At 40.5% G+C, this 15,915-nt stretch overlaps 1 protein-coding gene across 1 annotated transcript in view; it reads left to right on the plus strand.

The window, feature by feature from the left end:
* dnah5 (dynein, axonemal, heavy chain 5) overlaps positions 1-15,915 on the plus strand; it is a 302,757-nt gene that overhangs the window by 241,844 nt on the left and 44,998 nt on the right. Inside the window, exons 67-70 of the mRNA XM_078200599.1 lie at positions 494-737; positions 3,986-4,100; positions 7,991-8,181; positions 13,469-13,590. Coding sequence (XP_078056725.1) covers positions 494-737; positions 3,986-4,100; positions 7,991-8,181; positions 13,469-13,590 — 672 coding nt within the window. The remainder of the gene's footprint in view (positions 1-493; positions 738-3,985; positions 4,101-7,990; positions 8,182-13,468; positions 13,591-15,915) is intronic.

A 15,915-nucleotide genomic window follows, 5' to 3' on the forward strand; every position in this document is an offset into this window, starting at 1 on the left:
AATGCCTTCTGGAAATCTAAATACACCACATCCACCGGTTCCCCTCTGTCAACTGCACTCGTTATATCCTCAAAATTAGTCAAAATTAGTCAAACATGACTTTCCCTTCATGAATCCATGCTGCATCTGCTTGATTGAACCATTCTTTTTCAGGTGTCCTGCTATTTCTTCCTTAATTATAGATTCCAGCATTTTCCCAACTACGGATGTTAAGCTAACTGGCCTGTAGTTACCTGCCTTTCAGGGAGAAAGGAATCATCATATGCAAGTCCTCATGCATTTATCTTGCTCCTCTGAATAGAACACATGATGCAACTGATGAAGAGTACTTCAACCCTTATGGTTGAAGTTGCATCCTATTAGGCAATGTGGTGAATCTCAATTTCTTAACAAGACATTGTACTTCCTTAGGAATTCTTTCAAATTATAATCACATAAGAGCGTGATAAACTGTTGTTTCAAATAAATTTTTTGTATGATCTGTGGAAAATAGGAACTGGAAAAGGAGCGAACAGATCTAATGGAGGATGTAACATCAAATGAAAGGAAGATGAAAGAGTTGGAAGACAATCTGCTGTATCGTCTGACAAGCACAAAGGGCTCCCTTGTAGAGGATGAAAGCCTTATTACTGTTCTGAGCAATACAAAAAAGACAGCTGAGGAAGTCACGCAGAAACTGCACATAGCTGCTGAAACAGAAGTACAGATTAATGCTGCCCGTGAAGAGTACAGACCAGGTGAGGATACATTTATTACAAGTGGAGTGAAATACTGCGCCAGATTTATCTCTCTTTATTTGGCAAATGAACAGTGTGAACCATTTGTCAGACTTGTCCTTGCCCACAGGCTCCATTGCATGGATGTTCTTGTCAGCTAACCATCCAAAAAGCACAGCATCCTCTAAGAAGCAGCTGGGGTCTGTGTAAACAAGGCCAAGTAACTGTGTACCTTTAAATCGAAGAGCTTGAAGGACATTCATGGGCTACACAGAATCTAAAGCAGGAAACATCTGTTAGAATGTTTCATTCAATATCAAATAGGGTACAGAAAACAAAAGGAAGATTGGATTAAGAAAGGGTGACAGATTATGTTTCTTTAAATCTCCAACAACTTTAAAATCTGAAAGAATAAGACTCCAAGTTTGTAAAAGTTCATGTATAGCAGCAGAGAACTCTGTTTACCTGTAATTATGATTTACCACACTTTTAAAAGGGTACCTACAGGGACAAACCCTAATCATTCAATATATTTGAATGGTGGGTCCAATGGCAAGATGCCATTTTCAGGAAACTTATGGAGGAACAATGCTTCTCGGATGCTTCTAGAATTCTATTTTTTGACTGCATTTGAATGGTTACCAAAGTTGATATTGCATACCCACGTAATGATGGTAAGCTCTACAATTGTCTTGACAGCAAAATCCAACCCAGTCATCTGAAGGCAAATTTAATTTCTTTATGTTTACATTATTGAAATCTTGTCCAAAGCTCCTCAAATTGTCTTTATTAAGAATTGGATTCCTACTGGAGCTTTCACCATCTACTAAAATTATGAATTCTATAACACATTTTGTAAAGTATTCCAGGAAGATATTTTGGGACATTGCAGTCAATGCATTCAACTTTCAGATGCAAACGAATGACTTTTTGCTTTGATTCTCACTTCTTCCATCAACTCCAAAGGCTTTTGTGACTTGCTTTTTTGCCTGTCCCGTGCATAATTGTTTATGCTGCACAATCCAGCTCAGATAACTTATTTGTCACCAAAGCTACTTCATAACCTTGGCCACAACCTCTTCCTCTTTGGCTGTAGAAACCAATATAAAAAGAACTCACATTTATATAGTGTAACATAGTAAAATATCCCAAGCTGCTTAATAACTGAATGTCAAGGTAGGCTGATCAGAAGGCTCACCTCAATTCAGTATACGTGTGTTCAGCCCTCACCACCCTCTTTGCCTCCTCACTATTTCATTACTACTTCCGCTACTTCAAAGGCTCAACAGATGGCTGGACTATCATCAATGTAAAGCTTACAGGGGGAAAGAAACATGTATTAACATCTGAATACTGTTGAATACAGAATAGCATTTTCTATCTGAACACTTCTACAACACTGGTCAATTTTCTAAACAGAGCCACATCATTACTCACTGCCTTTGAAACACATTCAATCTATCATACACCCTTGTATTATGATATGGGAAGTTGTCAACACCTTTTGACCTTACCAGTTAAAATGTTCCCAATTCCAGACCAGATTTCCCCTATGGTTCATGACTCCTCTGAGGTGTCACCAACGGGTCTCCTGACAAACCAGGCCCACCTCCCTGGAAATAGCGGGGGCTCTAAAATACCCAACCTCGCAATAAGAGTAGTCAAAGGAACGATATTTGCTGTAACACCTAAATCCAGCTCCTTCACGTTTACTTTCCCACCGAGCTTTTAATCATCAGTAAGCTTAGATGCATTATCCCGATCTCTTAATTTATGTCATTCACTTAAATTGTAAATAGCTGAGGCATCAGAAGTGATCCTTTTGACACCCCACTAGTAAAAGCCTGCAACCTGAAAATGACTCTTTGTTCCCAGCTCTATGTTTTCTGTTCTTTAACTAATCCTTTATTCCTGCTAATATATTACCCCCCAAATTAGCAGCACTTTAATTATTATTATTTCAAAAAGAATTTGATAATATTATTAATGCTAGAATCCATTATTAAGGAAGTCATAGTAGACATTTAATAATGTATAATTCGACAGAGTCAACATGGTTTTAAAGAAGGGAATTTGTGTTGGACAACTCCAAGAGTGGTTTTGAGGGTGTAACTAGCAGGGTAGATAAAGGAGAATCAGTTGAAGTATTAATCCAGGAATAAGAGGAGCTTGTAACAAGGGTAATGTAATAATAATGGGATTTATAATTTTCATACAGACTGGACAAATCAAATTGGCAAAAGTAGTTTGGAGGATGGGTTCATGGGTTGCATTTGAGACAGTTCCACACTTTCCTGTCACTGACCACTAACCAAATTTGTACGAACTCCTAACCTTAGGGGTGCGACCCGCTTCCTAGTATTCCGGTAACTCCACCAACCCCCCGCCCAGTTGCCCTGCAATGTCTGCACCTCAGATGCTAGCTTGACAACTCTCAAGTTGAAATAACAGAAAATACCAGATTTACTCCACAGGTCTGGGATATCTGTGGAGAGAGAAATGTTGACGACCGTTTTTCATGTCATCGTGAAAATGAGTAATTAATTTAATTTATTGATTGCAGGAGCTTTTTGTGCATAAACTTGGTTTCTACATTTGCTTACATATCAGTTATTAGCACTTTGAAAGTAATATTTCTGTATAAATACAAGTTATTTCTTTGCTGAAGATTAACAAAATATAATTTGTTCTTAATTTCAAGAATAATTATAATCTGGGTGTTTTTGGAGGAACTTTGGACAATGCAGAGCTGAAAATCCACAAGGGGCTCAACTGGCTTAAGTTAAAGTTCACTGAATCAGGGAAGCAATTCGTTTAAAAAGAAATGTCATGCATCTGTCTTCTACGTTCGATCATTAAAATTGTTGGCCCAGGGAGGGCTCTACCCTGCCTCCGAATGGCCTCTCTTTTAAAGAGATTGAATGTAAACTTTTTTTGTAAATTACCTTTTTGCTATGTACCATCAAGTGGGGATCAAGTCTGCCAATCTGCTGGCCAGTGTCCTTGGTTTTGTTGGCACACTGCTAATCCACCATGCTTTTGTTAGATCAAGAACCTCCAAGCATCACAAACCCCTCGTCCCACACTTTCCTTCTCTCGCATCAGTGGTCTTGTTGAGGTAGGTGGAGGGGCTGCACCCATAAGGCCATTGCCTGAACAGCCCTGGTTTGAAACTAAATTTTGTAGTTACTGTAGAGTGCATTGGAAAGGCCACAGATATTTGGCCCCCCATGTATATGATTGTTTTTACTTTGTTGTTTTTTTCATAGTTGCAACCAGAGGAAGTATCCTGTACTTTTTGATCACTGAGATGAGCATGGTGAACGTTATGTATCAAACCTCTCTCCGCCAGTTCCTGGGGCTTTTTGACTTGTCATTAGCCAGGTAATGAAACTCTTTATGAACAGATTTTTTGTGATGCTAGTACGCTGAATTTTACACTGAGGTTTATTTTCCTCTGCATAAAACTGAAGAAAATCATATTACCAAATGCTATTAGTTAATAATCGCTATTTACGAGAATATTTATTCAATTTTGCACGCATACAAAATCTCAGTGACTTTACAAATTAGTATATTGCTTCCAGTTGCATGAAGATATAAACATATGAATTAAAAGCAGAAGGCACAGGCGGCACAGTGGTTAGAACTGCTGCTTCATAGTGCCAGGGACCTGGGTTCGATTCCGGCCTTGGGGCATTGTCTGTGTGGAATTTGCATGTTCGCCCCGTGTTTGCGTGTATTTCCTCTAGGTGCTCCAGTTTCCTCCCACAGTCCAAAGATGTGCAAGTTTGGTGAATTAGCCATGGTGGCACAAGGTTATGGGGCTAGGGTGGAGAGCAGGGCCTGGGTGGGATGTTCTTTCAGAGAATTGGTGCACACTCAATGAGCTGAATGGCCTCTTTCTGCACTGTAAGGATTCTATGATTCTATGGAGTAGGGCACTCAGTCCATCGAGTCTGATCTGCCATTCAATAAGATCATGGCTACTCTGATTATGGCCTCAACTCCACATTCCACCTAACCTGATGACCTTGGACTCACTGAGTAATCAAGAATCTATCTAAAATTATTCATTGACCCATTCTCCACCAGTCTTTTGGGAGGAGAGTTAATGACCCTCTGAGAGAAAAATAATTCTTCTCACCTCTCTTAAATAGGAGACCTCGTGTTTTTAAACTGTGTCCCCCAGCTGTAGTTAAAACAAAACTCGTGTAATCTTGAAAGTGCATACGTAGTTCAAAACTGTCAATTAGAAAGCTGTCTGAAGCAATCCTGATCTCAATAATCGTTGTAGATAAAAGATTAAGGGCCTGATTTTACCGTTTTAATTCTAAGTGCTGGGTGGACTTGAATCTGGGAGTGTTTCAGATCCGACTTTTAGACCCGTTCTCCGGCGACCCCACACATACTTTGTCTGAAAAAAACCCCCAGCGATTCTGAATAGCGCTGCAGAAGCCTATGGGCAGGATTAACACACCCGAAACGCTGCAGCTCCAATTGGAACCTTCAACTGCGCATGCACAGCAAAAAAAAATTGAAAAACACTCCGCTGCCGGACCGGATAATGCCTCCCCCTGGCCTCCACAGACATCACCCCACCCCCACAACATAACTGATCCCATTAATCCCCTACCCCACCCCCCCTTTCCCCCCCAACACATAGCACGCAGAGTGGCAGCAGACCCCCCATCCCCTCCACCAATGGCACACAGAGTGGCAGCAGGCCCCCCCACCAAAATGCCACCTGACACGCTTCCCTCCCCCTCCACCAGAGAACCATCTGACACGCTTCCCTCCACCCCGCACCAGACAGCCATCTGACACGCCTCCCTCCTCTCCCACACCAGAGAGCCATCTGACAACCCCCCTCCCACCACCATCACTGATCTGAGTCAGAGAGCCGCCGGAAGCTCTGAACTTACCACCTCAGAAGCTGGAGCGTCCGAATCAGACCTTTGTGGACCATGTCTGTTTCGTGCCAAGTCTGGATGGGCAAACGCCGTGATAAAGGGGGAAGTGCTGGTAAGTTTGGGCATGCAGCCCATTAAGTCAATTTAAATGCATGCAAATGCATTTAAATTGACGTTGTGCCCATTTTGGACACGGTGCCGATGGCGACCATTTTAGACCCTTGGTAAAGAGGGAACGGGCACAGAAGCGGTCACAGATCGCGCTACTCGCCTCACACCCGACTTTACCAAGTTTTCGCACCCGAAAACGGGCGCAAGTTGATGGTAAAATCGGGCCCTAAGAGTACACTTTATTTTATGGAAGCCAGGAAATTACTCAGAGTACTGTTACAAATAGGAAAGTGTTAATGTTAACTTCCTTTCTGCACTGTGTTAATAGAAAATGTTTACTAATGTTCACTCTGTGTTGCAATCCAAAACATACTGCACAGTGCAGCAAATCGGCCACACAACACCAATGTTCCCTTTAAGATCTTTGGATGCGCGGCTGTGAAGCAATTTTAATGGGACTACACAGTGCAACAAAGAGACCATGCACAATGAAGAAAAATAGAGGGAACTTTGGTGTTCTCCCATTTATTTTCAAATCTATTAATATTGCCATTAGAATAGCAGAGGGAGGAACCTAAACAGCACCATTAACATTTCTCACTTTTTTTTTACGGTCTTTTACGTTTCAACAAACAATAATGCCTCTCCACCATTTGGGCATCATGTAGAGTGCTTGTCTATATAAAACAGACCTTGTTCATTATAGGTGTGACAGCATCTGTGGAGAGAGAACAGAGCTAACGTTTAAAGACTCGAAATGTTAGCTCTGTTCTCTCACCACAAATGCTGTCACAGCTGCTGAGATGTTCCAGCATTTTCAGTTTTTGTTTCAGATTCCAACATCTGCAGTAATTTGCTTTTAACTTGTTCGTCAATGCCTAGATGTGGTGAATGGCACGGATGTGCACTCAAGCCCCAAGCTGGACTATTGATTGTTGGTATTGTTATGAACAGGAGGGGGTTCAGTTTAAACAGCCCTGATTTCTCCTCTCTAGCCAATCGATAAATAAAGGTGTTTTGATTTTGATTTTTCACCCTGGATAGGCAGTGACGTATTTCCTTAGTTTTAGTGTGATCCAATTTCTATTAATAACTAAAGTTTGTGAATTCAGGCATGAATCACACTTTGCCTCACCTTTTTTCTCCAAGTGGCATAATATTTGAATTTTTCTCTAACCGAAAAAAATGGGTGGAATTCTCTCCCGTTTTCACACTCATTCGGCACTTAGAATTATTTTGGTAAGATCACCCCCATGGCCTACATTTTGCACAAGTCAGGAGTATAATGGGATAATCTCTACTTGCTTGGATGAGTGCCAGTATGCTCAAGAATTTGACACCATCCAGGACAAAGCAGCCTATTTGATTGGCACCCCATGCACCACCCTCAATGTTCACTCCCTCCATTTCTGAGCACAGTGGTAACAGTGTGTACAATCTACAAGATGCACTGCAGCAACTCATCAAGGGTTCTTTGACAGCACATTCCAAACTCTACCAGCTTGCAGGGCAAGGGCAACAGGTGCATGGGAATACTACCACCTGCAAGTTCCCCTTCAAGCCCCACACAATCCTGACCTGGAACTGTATTGCCATTCCTTCACTGTTGCTGGAACTCCCTTCCTAACAGCACTGTGTGTGTATCTACACCACATGGACTGTAGAGTCCAAGAAGGCAGCTCACCACCATCTTCTCAAGGGCAATTACTAATGGGCAACAATATTGGTTTAGCCAGCAATACCCACATTCTGTGAAAGAGTAATTTTTAAAATCCTTGAAGTTCAGAAGATAAGTGGTAGCATAATTTAATTTAATTCCTTAGGGGTTTGACAGGGTAGATGGAAAGAAAATGCTTCCTCTGATTTGGGAATTCAGAAACACGGGATCTCAGACTCAAAATAAGGGATAATTCCATCATCCTAGGATGAGTGAAGGTTTGTTAATTCAAGTGATTGTTAATCTTTTGAATTATCTACCCAGGGAACTATGGATATGCTGTCATTAGGATATTCATGACACAGGTCAATTGATTTTTGACTACTGTTAGAATCAAGAGATACAGGCAAAATGTGGAAAGGTGGAGTTGTGGAGATGTGTAGAAATGTATGGTGAAAACTTTTTGTCTCACCATTTCGTTGTGCACTTTAGTTCATCGGTGTTTCTTATATACAGAATTTCCAACATGTTGGTGAGTTGACAACAAAATAGGATGTTGTCTCTTTAACCTAAATATGTGTTCCATTTTGCAGATCCATCAAGAGTCCCATTACTAGTAAGAGAATAGCAAATATTATAGAGCATATGACATATGAAGTATATAAGTATGCAGCCCGTGGCCTGTATGAGGAACACAAATTTCTGTTCACTCTCCTCCTTACACTGAAGATTGACATGCAGCGCCATAGACTGAAACATGAAGAGTTTCTTACTCTTATTAAAGGTAAGAATATTAAACTTACATTGCCTCCCAATAAAAAGGTTTATTTGTGAAGTTAAAATATTTATTTGGTTAAAAAGGCAAATATTTGTACCAATTTAAGATTGCTTTAACTGATTTTGCTGTGTATTTATTAGTCTTATTACAACTTGAAGTAACAATTCATGATTACATATATTTGGTGCTGTCATACATCAGTAACAAATGGAACCAGACAATTGAAAGAGCATGACTTGAATGTCAGCTGAGCTCAATGGTAACACTGATCCACCGAGGTCAGAAGGTTATGGGTTTAAGTTCATCTCCAGGACTTAAGCACATAATATAGCTGGCATAATTATAAAAGCAAAATACTGCAGATGCTGGAAATCTGAAATCTAAAACAGAAGATGCTGAATAAACTCAGCAGGTCCATCTACATCTGGGGAGAGAGAAACAGTTAACATTTCAAGTCCGAATGACTCTTCTTCAGAGTTAAAGAAAAGAAAAAAAATTATGCCTCCACCTCCTCTTAAACAGTATAAAATCACCCCCCACGGCTCTCCCACAACCCTGTCAGGTGAAAATCTCTCCTTTACAGCCCCCACATTGCTGTTAGAAATCCCATAAAAAGTTGCACCTTTCTCAATCAATCGGGTGCAATTAGGATTTTGACAGCAATCAAATTAATAATTTTGTTGTTCAACAGATTTGGCACTGTAAAATGTTATATTTGTGGATGTTGTAAACCATCCACGGTACGGTAGCTATGGTTAGCACTGCTGCTTCACAGCTCCAGGGACCTGGGTTCGATTCCCGGCGTGGGTCACTGTCTGTGTGGAGTTTGCACATTCTCCTCGTGGTTTCCTTCCACAGTCAAAAGATGTGTGGGTTAGATTGATTGGCCATGCTAAAATTGCCCCTTTGTGTCCTGAGATGCGTAGGTTAGAGGGATTAGTGGGTAAAATATGTAGGGATATGGGAGTAGGGTCTGGGTGGGATTGTGGTCGGTGCAGACTCGACGGGCCGAATGGCCTCTTTCTGTACTGTAGGGTTTCTATGATTTCTATCTCGATTATGACTAACTACTCAATTTTTAAATAACTTGACAGGGTTTTCCTTAATCTTTAGGCTTTTACCTTTATCCCATATGTATCTCGTCAATTTTATTTTGCTCTGATAAAGCTTTTTAAGAAGTGAACTTAATTTTTTGGTTGGCTATCTGTGAAAATTCTTTAATATCATTGGCTGCTTGAACAGCTTAATGTTATCACTGCAGCTCCGTACTAGTGACCCCCCCTATAATCTACTGCATGGAGCAGGTAAAGTTCTCACCAGAGAGATTGCTGTATCTCTCAGTCTTTCTTTGAGATCAGCGGTGACTGGTTAAGAATGAGCCACATTGTTCTGAGCCCAGAGTCACGTGTAGGCCAGAGTGGATAAGGAAGGCATATTTCCTTTCCTAAAGGATATAGTGAATGAGAGTACAATGATCTGGTAGTTTCATGTTACCATTACAGATGCAAGCTTTTAATTCCAGATTTTTTAATTAACTGAATTTAAATTCACCAAATGCTGCAGTGGGATTTTACAGTCTAAGTATGATTACACCATGCCTCTAAATTACTAAAGCAATAATATAACCACTATGCTTAGAAACATAGAAAACAAAACAATTTCAGCACAGAAGAAAACCATTCAGCCCATCATGTCTGTCCAACCACAAAAAAAAGGTAATTCCTGTCCTTAGCCTGTAGTCCTGCAGGTAATGGCACTTCAGGTGCACCACCACGCCCTCCACCACCCTCTGAATGAAAACATTTCTTCTCAACTCCCCTCTAATCCTTCTACAAATTATTTTAAATTTATATCCCCTGGTTATGAACCTCTCTGGTAGGGAAAATAGCTGCTTCCTATCCCTTCTCTTTAGGCCTGTCATATACACCTCAATTAAATCTCTTCTCGGCCTCCTGTATTCCAAAGAAACCAACCTTAGCCTATCCAATTTTCACCATTGCGAAAATTTTCCATTCTTGGCAATATCCTCAGCCCTCAGAATGAGCTGCAATAGCTCAGTGACATCCTTAGCCCTGGCAACAGGAAAGCAACATGCCATCTTGGTGTCTAGTCTGGCCCAACTCAAGATCAATTAGAGAAGGACAATAAATGCTGGCGAGGACAGCAATCCTCACTTCCCAAGAATGAATAAAACAAAACCTTTGTCTGTTCCTCTAACTATAGAACCTCTTATCAGTATTGTTTTCCTGACCTTCTCACCACCACCACCACTCATGGCTGATAGATCTGTGACCTTGGCTATAGGAGTGTTCCCTAAAGGAATCATCACCGACCACTATTCAGAATTAAATACTGGTCAGAGAACGAGTCGCACTCAGGCGACTCCTTTACTGCCCGGTCCGTCTGGTAAAATGCATTCCCTCATTTCCTGCACTCTTAAGTCTGTGAGGCCACCACCTCCAGAGACATGCAATTCACACAGCATTCAGCATTACAGATGCACTGCAGTGATGTCAACTGCTGCTCAAACTCCGTAACCCTGAGCTCTAACTCCTCTTGAGGACTCTTCCTGTACATGTGGTTGCTCAGGACATGAGAAGCATCTTGGAGTTCCTGCATGGTCCAACATGACCATTTTATGGTCCCAAGGTTCCCTGCCACACCTCCATTAGACTATTGTCTAATCCTACCAGAAATAAAACTTAAGATGAAAAAATACTCACTGATTCAGCTCATTCCGCTGTGCTGACATCACTTTAGGTACTTATTATCTTCCCCTGACATTCACCCTCCCTTATTTCTTAGTCAAGATTGGTAGATTATTTTTAAGTTTTACATTAATTAACTGTTTAGCTAACACCAAAACAATCAAACTACTAAAACACTAACCAACATAAAGTTCATAGTATGTTGGGGACAGTTTCTTAGACCGATACACTCTGAAACCTACCAGGAACTAAGCTATTTTGGATCTGATAGCTATTAATGAGACAGGATTAATTAAGGGCCTCATAGTAAAGGCTCCTCTAGGCAAGAGCGATCATAACATGAACAATTATACATTCAGTTTGAGAGTGAGAAATCTGAGTCCATAACTAGTGCCTTAAATTTAAATAAAGGCAATTACAAGGGAATGAAGACAGTGTTGGCTAAAGTTGACTGGGAAAATGGATTAAAAGGTAAGACAATGGAGATGCAGTGGCAGACATTTAAGGAGATATTTCATAACGCTCAAAGAAGATACATGTAATTGAGAAATAAAGACGGTACCAGAAGGATGCACCATCCGTGTCTCACTAAAGAAGTTAAGGGTGGTATCAAATTCAAGTCAAGAGCATACAAAGCTGCAAAAAATTGTGTTAGGGCAGAAGATTGGGAAAGCTATGGAAACCAGTGAAGGATGGCTAAAACCTGAATGAACGGGGAGAAATTGGAGTACAAGAGAAAAATCTTCTGCAAATATATAAAAATTTGAACATTAGTCCCTTTGAGCTAAAATAAGCATTGGTCCCTTAGAGCGCAAGACTGGGGAATTAATAAGGGGAAAATGGTGAATTGGTAGACACTTTGAACGAGTATTTTGTATTAATCTTTACAGTAGAAAATACCAAAGTATCCCAAGAATAGTTGAAAAGCAAGAGGCAAAAGGGAAAGAGGAACTTAGAACAATTGGTATCATACAACTGCTCTCACTGGAGAGAGTATTGGGAAAACTAATGGGACTTAAAGCTGACAAGTCCCCTGAACCTGATGGCCTGCATTTGGAATCTTTAAAGTTAAAGTTTATTTATTAGTCACAAGTAAGATTTACATTAACACTGCTATGAAGTTACTGTGAAATTCCCTAAAAATGTGCCTGCAGAGACAGTGGATGCATTGGTTGTAACCTTTGAAAATTCTGCAGCAGATTGGAAAACTGCAATTATAATACCTCTGTTCAAGAAAGGAGGAAAACAAAAAGTAGGGAACTATAGGCTTGTTAGCCTAAAATCCACTTAGGCCGGAAGAATAGAAAAGCAATGTTATTTAAATGAAGAGATACTGCAGAATGTTGTGGTAGAGACGGGCCTGGGTGTCCTTGTACATAAATCATAAATTTTGGCACATAGGTATGACAAGTAATTAAAAAGGCAAATGGACTGTTGGCCTTTATTGCAAGGAGGATGGAGTATAAAAGTAGGAAAGTCTTGTTGTGACTGTACAGGGTGTAAGAACACACCTACCTATACATTTTGATTAGCTTTCCTAAGGAAGGACATACATGAATTTGAGGCAGTTCGGAGAAGATTTACTAGGTTGATTCCTGGGGTGAAGTGGTTGTCTTATGAGGAAAGGTTGGGTCTATACTCATTGGAGTTTAGGAGAATGTGAGGTAATCTTATTGAAACAGATAAGATTCTGAGGGGGCTTGACAGGATGAATTCTGAAAAGGTGTTAACCCTCTTGCGAGAATTGAGGACTATGGGGTAAAGTTTAAAAATAAAGGGTTTTTCATTTAAGACAGAAATGAAGAGCAATTTATTCCCTCAGAGAGTCATTAGTTTTTGGTCTTGTCTCACCCAGCAAGCAGTAGAGATAGAGTTTAAACATAATCATATTTGCTTTATGTTTTACTGTTCCACCAATCTAATTCAGCAGTTTATTGCCAGTGGTGCTTGTTGTTCTGCATTGGTTGGACATGCAGAGCATTCAGTTTACTAAGATGTCAAGGTCTCTTTTAATTTCATCCTTTTTACAATAAAGTAATTGAAGTGTACATGTTGCCGACGTTCCTTCTTATATGCAATATTTTTACGCATTTATGCATAGGAATATAATATATATTCCTATGGAATATATTCAAGGTTGTGTTGGACAGATTTTTGATTGACAAGGGAGTCAAGGATCATGGGAGACAGGAAGGAAAGTGGAGTTAAGGCCATATCAGATCAGCCATGTTCTTATTAACTATCGGAGCAGGCTCAAGGGGCCAAATAGCCAATTCCTGCTCCTAATTTTTATGTTCTTGATGTAACTTGCCTGCACCACTCCATATTCTATGTTGATTGTGATGCAGCTTGTTGAGTTTTTTTCTCTGTTCCTCTGGTGTCATCTGCTCTGCTCCCAATAGGCTGTACTGCTGTCAGCTCTCCCACACTGTTTAAATCTGCTGCCCTGCTGCCAGTTCTGGCATACTTGTCTATCTGTTCTGACTGAATAGAAAATGATTCTCATATGTGGAGTGTGAGTGAACTTGCATATTTGTATGTAAAATAAATTAAATTAAACTTTGCTTTCTTTGTGCATATTACAGGTGGTGCTTCATTGGACCTTAAGGCTTGTCCTCCAAAACCTGCAAAGTGGATCTTGGACATGACCTGGCTAAACCTGGTGGAACTACGTAAACTTAGGCAATTTTCAGATATCTTGGACCAAGTATGTTAAAAACTGATAAACGTATACACAGCTGGGTTTTTGTCTGATACAGTTGATTTGAAGTATAAATAAACAAGACCCTATCACGGTTGCTCTCCAACGTCACCTCTCCATTGATCTTGCTCATGTTCTGTGATTCACCCAGTGTTGCCTCCTCAAACTGAATGACAAAAATCCCTGGAGAGCATGCACCTATAAAGAAGCTTGCAGTGGATAAAACAAGTGATGCTGGGTGTGCTAACTCTTCAACTTGAGTTTTTAGTTTGAGCTGGTTCATGTGAGCAGAATGTCAATAGAAATAAAAGCAGTAATTTCTGGAGTTTGGCAGCGTCTGTGGAGCGAAAAATAGGGATGAGTTTTTACCATGGTGGCTGGAAACAGGAGCCTGATTTGGTTTTGGGTCAGGCAATGAATTAAAGTTAAGATTTTGATTGGTTAAGCCGTTATGTAGTTTGGAGACACGTTGACTGATGAATTAAGGGTTCCTAAAGTCGAGGGGCCGATCAGAGGCCTTCCAGCTTCAGAGGAACACATGAGTGCAGTAAATCTTAAGTAACTGGGAAGGATTCTCAACAAGAAGAACAAGTTTCTCAGTCACTTTTTAAAAGTATTAATAGAGAAAAAAATAGAAAACCCAGCCAGCCACAAGTGTGGGGTTGGCGGAGTGATAGGCCATCCTGGCAGGCAGCGAGGGCCTGTAGGCCAACCAGGAGCATTTGACTGGGTGTCCACCTCGAGGCAGTTGATCTAATCTCAATTGCATTGGGCAACTGGGAGATTGAATGGAAAATCCTAAATGTCCAGTACTGGGAATGATGCCCGGCAACTGACATGACACTTGGCACTGGCATTTTTGGGCCACCTCCTCCATTCCCACCTTTAGGGGACCCTGAATATTCAGCCCATAGATTTAACATTTCAGATTAATGACCAATCATCAGTCAGTGAAAAACAATGCTTGTTTTAAGGGACTGCTTCACATAATGCTTCCTTGGCCATATACAAATATGGTTAGGAAAAATGCAATATAAGAGATCATATTGATTTTTTTTAAAGTGTAAGGAAAAGTTCGGAGGGACCGACAGGAAGGTAAGGGAGGTGGTGCAGCTCTGATATTTAAGGATGATATCAGGGCGGTAGTGAGAGATGATATAGGTTCTATGAAAAAAAAGGTTGAATCCATTTGGGTTGAAATTAGAAATAGTAAGGAAAAAAAGTCACTGATAGGCGTAGTCTATAGGCCACCAAATAATGACATCATGGTGGGGCGAGAAATAAACAAAGAAATAACTGATGCATGTAAAAATGGTAAAGCAATTATCATGGGGGATTTTAATCTACATGTCAATTGGTCAAACCAGGTCGGTCAAGGCAGCCTTGAGGAGGAGTTCATAGAATGTATCCGCGATAGCTTCCTTGAACAGTATGTAATGGAACCGACAAGGGAGCAAACTACCCTAGATCTGGTCCTGTGTAATGAGACGGGAATAATTAATGATCTTGCAGTTAGGGATCCTCTTGGAAGAAGCGATCACAGTATGGTTGAAGTTAAAATACAGATGGAGTGTGAGAAGGTAAAATCCAATACCAGTGTCTTGTGCTTAAACAAAGGAGACTACAATGAGATGAGCGAGGAGTTGGCTAAGGTAGACTGGGAGCAAAAACTTTATGGTGGGACAATTGAGGAACAGTGGAGGACCTTCAAAGTGATCTTTCACAGTGCTCAGCAAAAGTATATATCAGTGATAAGGAAGGACTGTAGAAAAAGAGATAATCCGCCATGGATATCTAAGGAAATAAAGGAGGGTATCAAATTGAAAGAAAATGCGTACAAAGTGGCAAAGATTAGTGGGAACCTAGAGGATTGGGAAATCTTTAAAGGTCGGCAGAAAGCCACGAAAAAAGCTATAAAGAAAGGTAAGATGGACTATGAGAGTAAACTAGCCCAGAATGTAAAAACAGATAGCAAAAGTTTCTACAAATAAATAAAATGAAAAAGAGTGGCGAAAGTAAACATTGGTCCTTCAGAGGATGAGAAGGGGGCTGTAATAACTGGAAATGAGAAAATGGCTGAGGCATTGAATAGGTATTTTGTGTCGGTCTTCACAGTGGAAGACACAAATAACATGCCAAAAATTAATGACAGGAAGGCTATGGCAGGTGAGGACCTAAAAACTATCATTATTGTGAAAGAGGTAGTGTTGGACAAGTTAATGGGGCTAAAGGTAGACAAGTCTCCTGTCCTGATGGAATGCATCCCAGGGTACTAAAAGATGGTGGGAGAAATAACAAATGCACTAGTGGCAATTTACCAAAATTCGCTGG

This window comes from Mustelus asterias, chromosome 2, assembly GCF_964213995.1.
Source record: "Mustelus asterias chromosome 2, sMusAst1.hap1.1, whole genome shotgun sequence".
Lineage (NCBI taxonomy): Eukaryota > Metazoa > Chordata > Chondrichthyes > Carcharhiniformes > Triakidae > Mustelus > Mustelus asterias.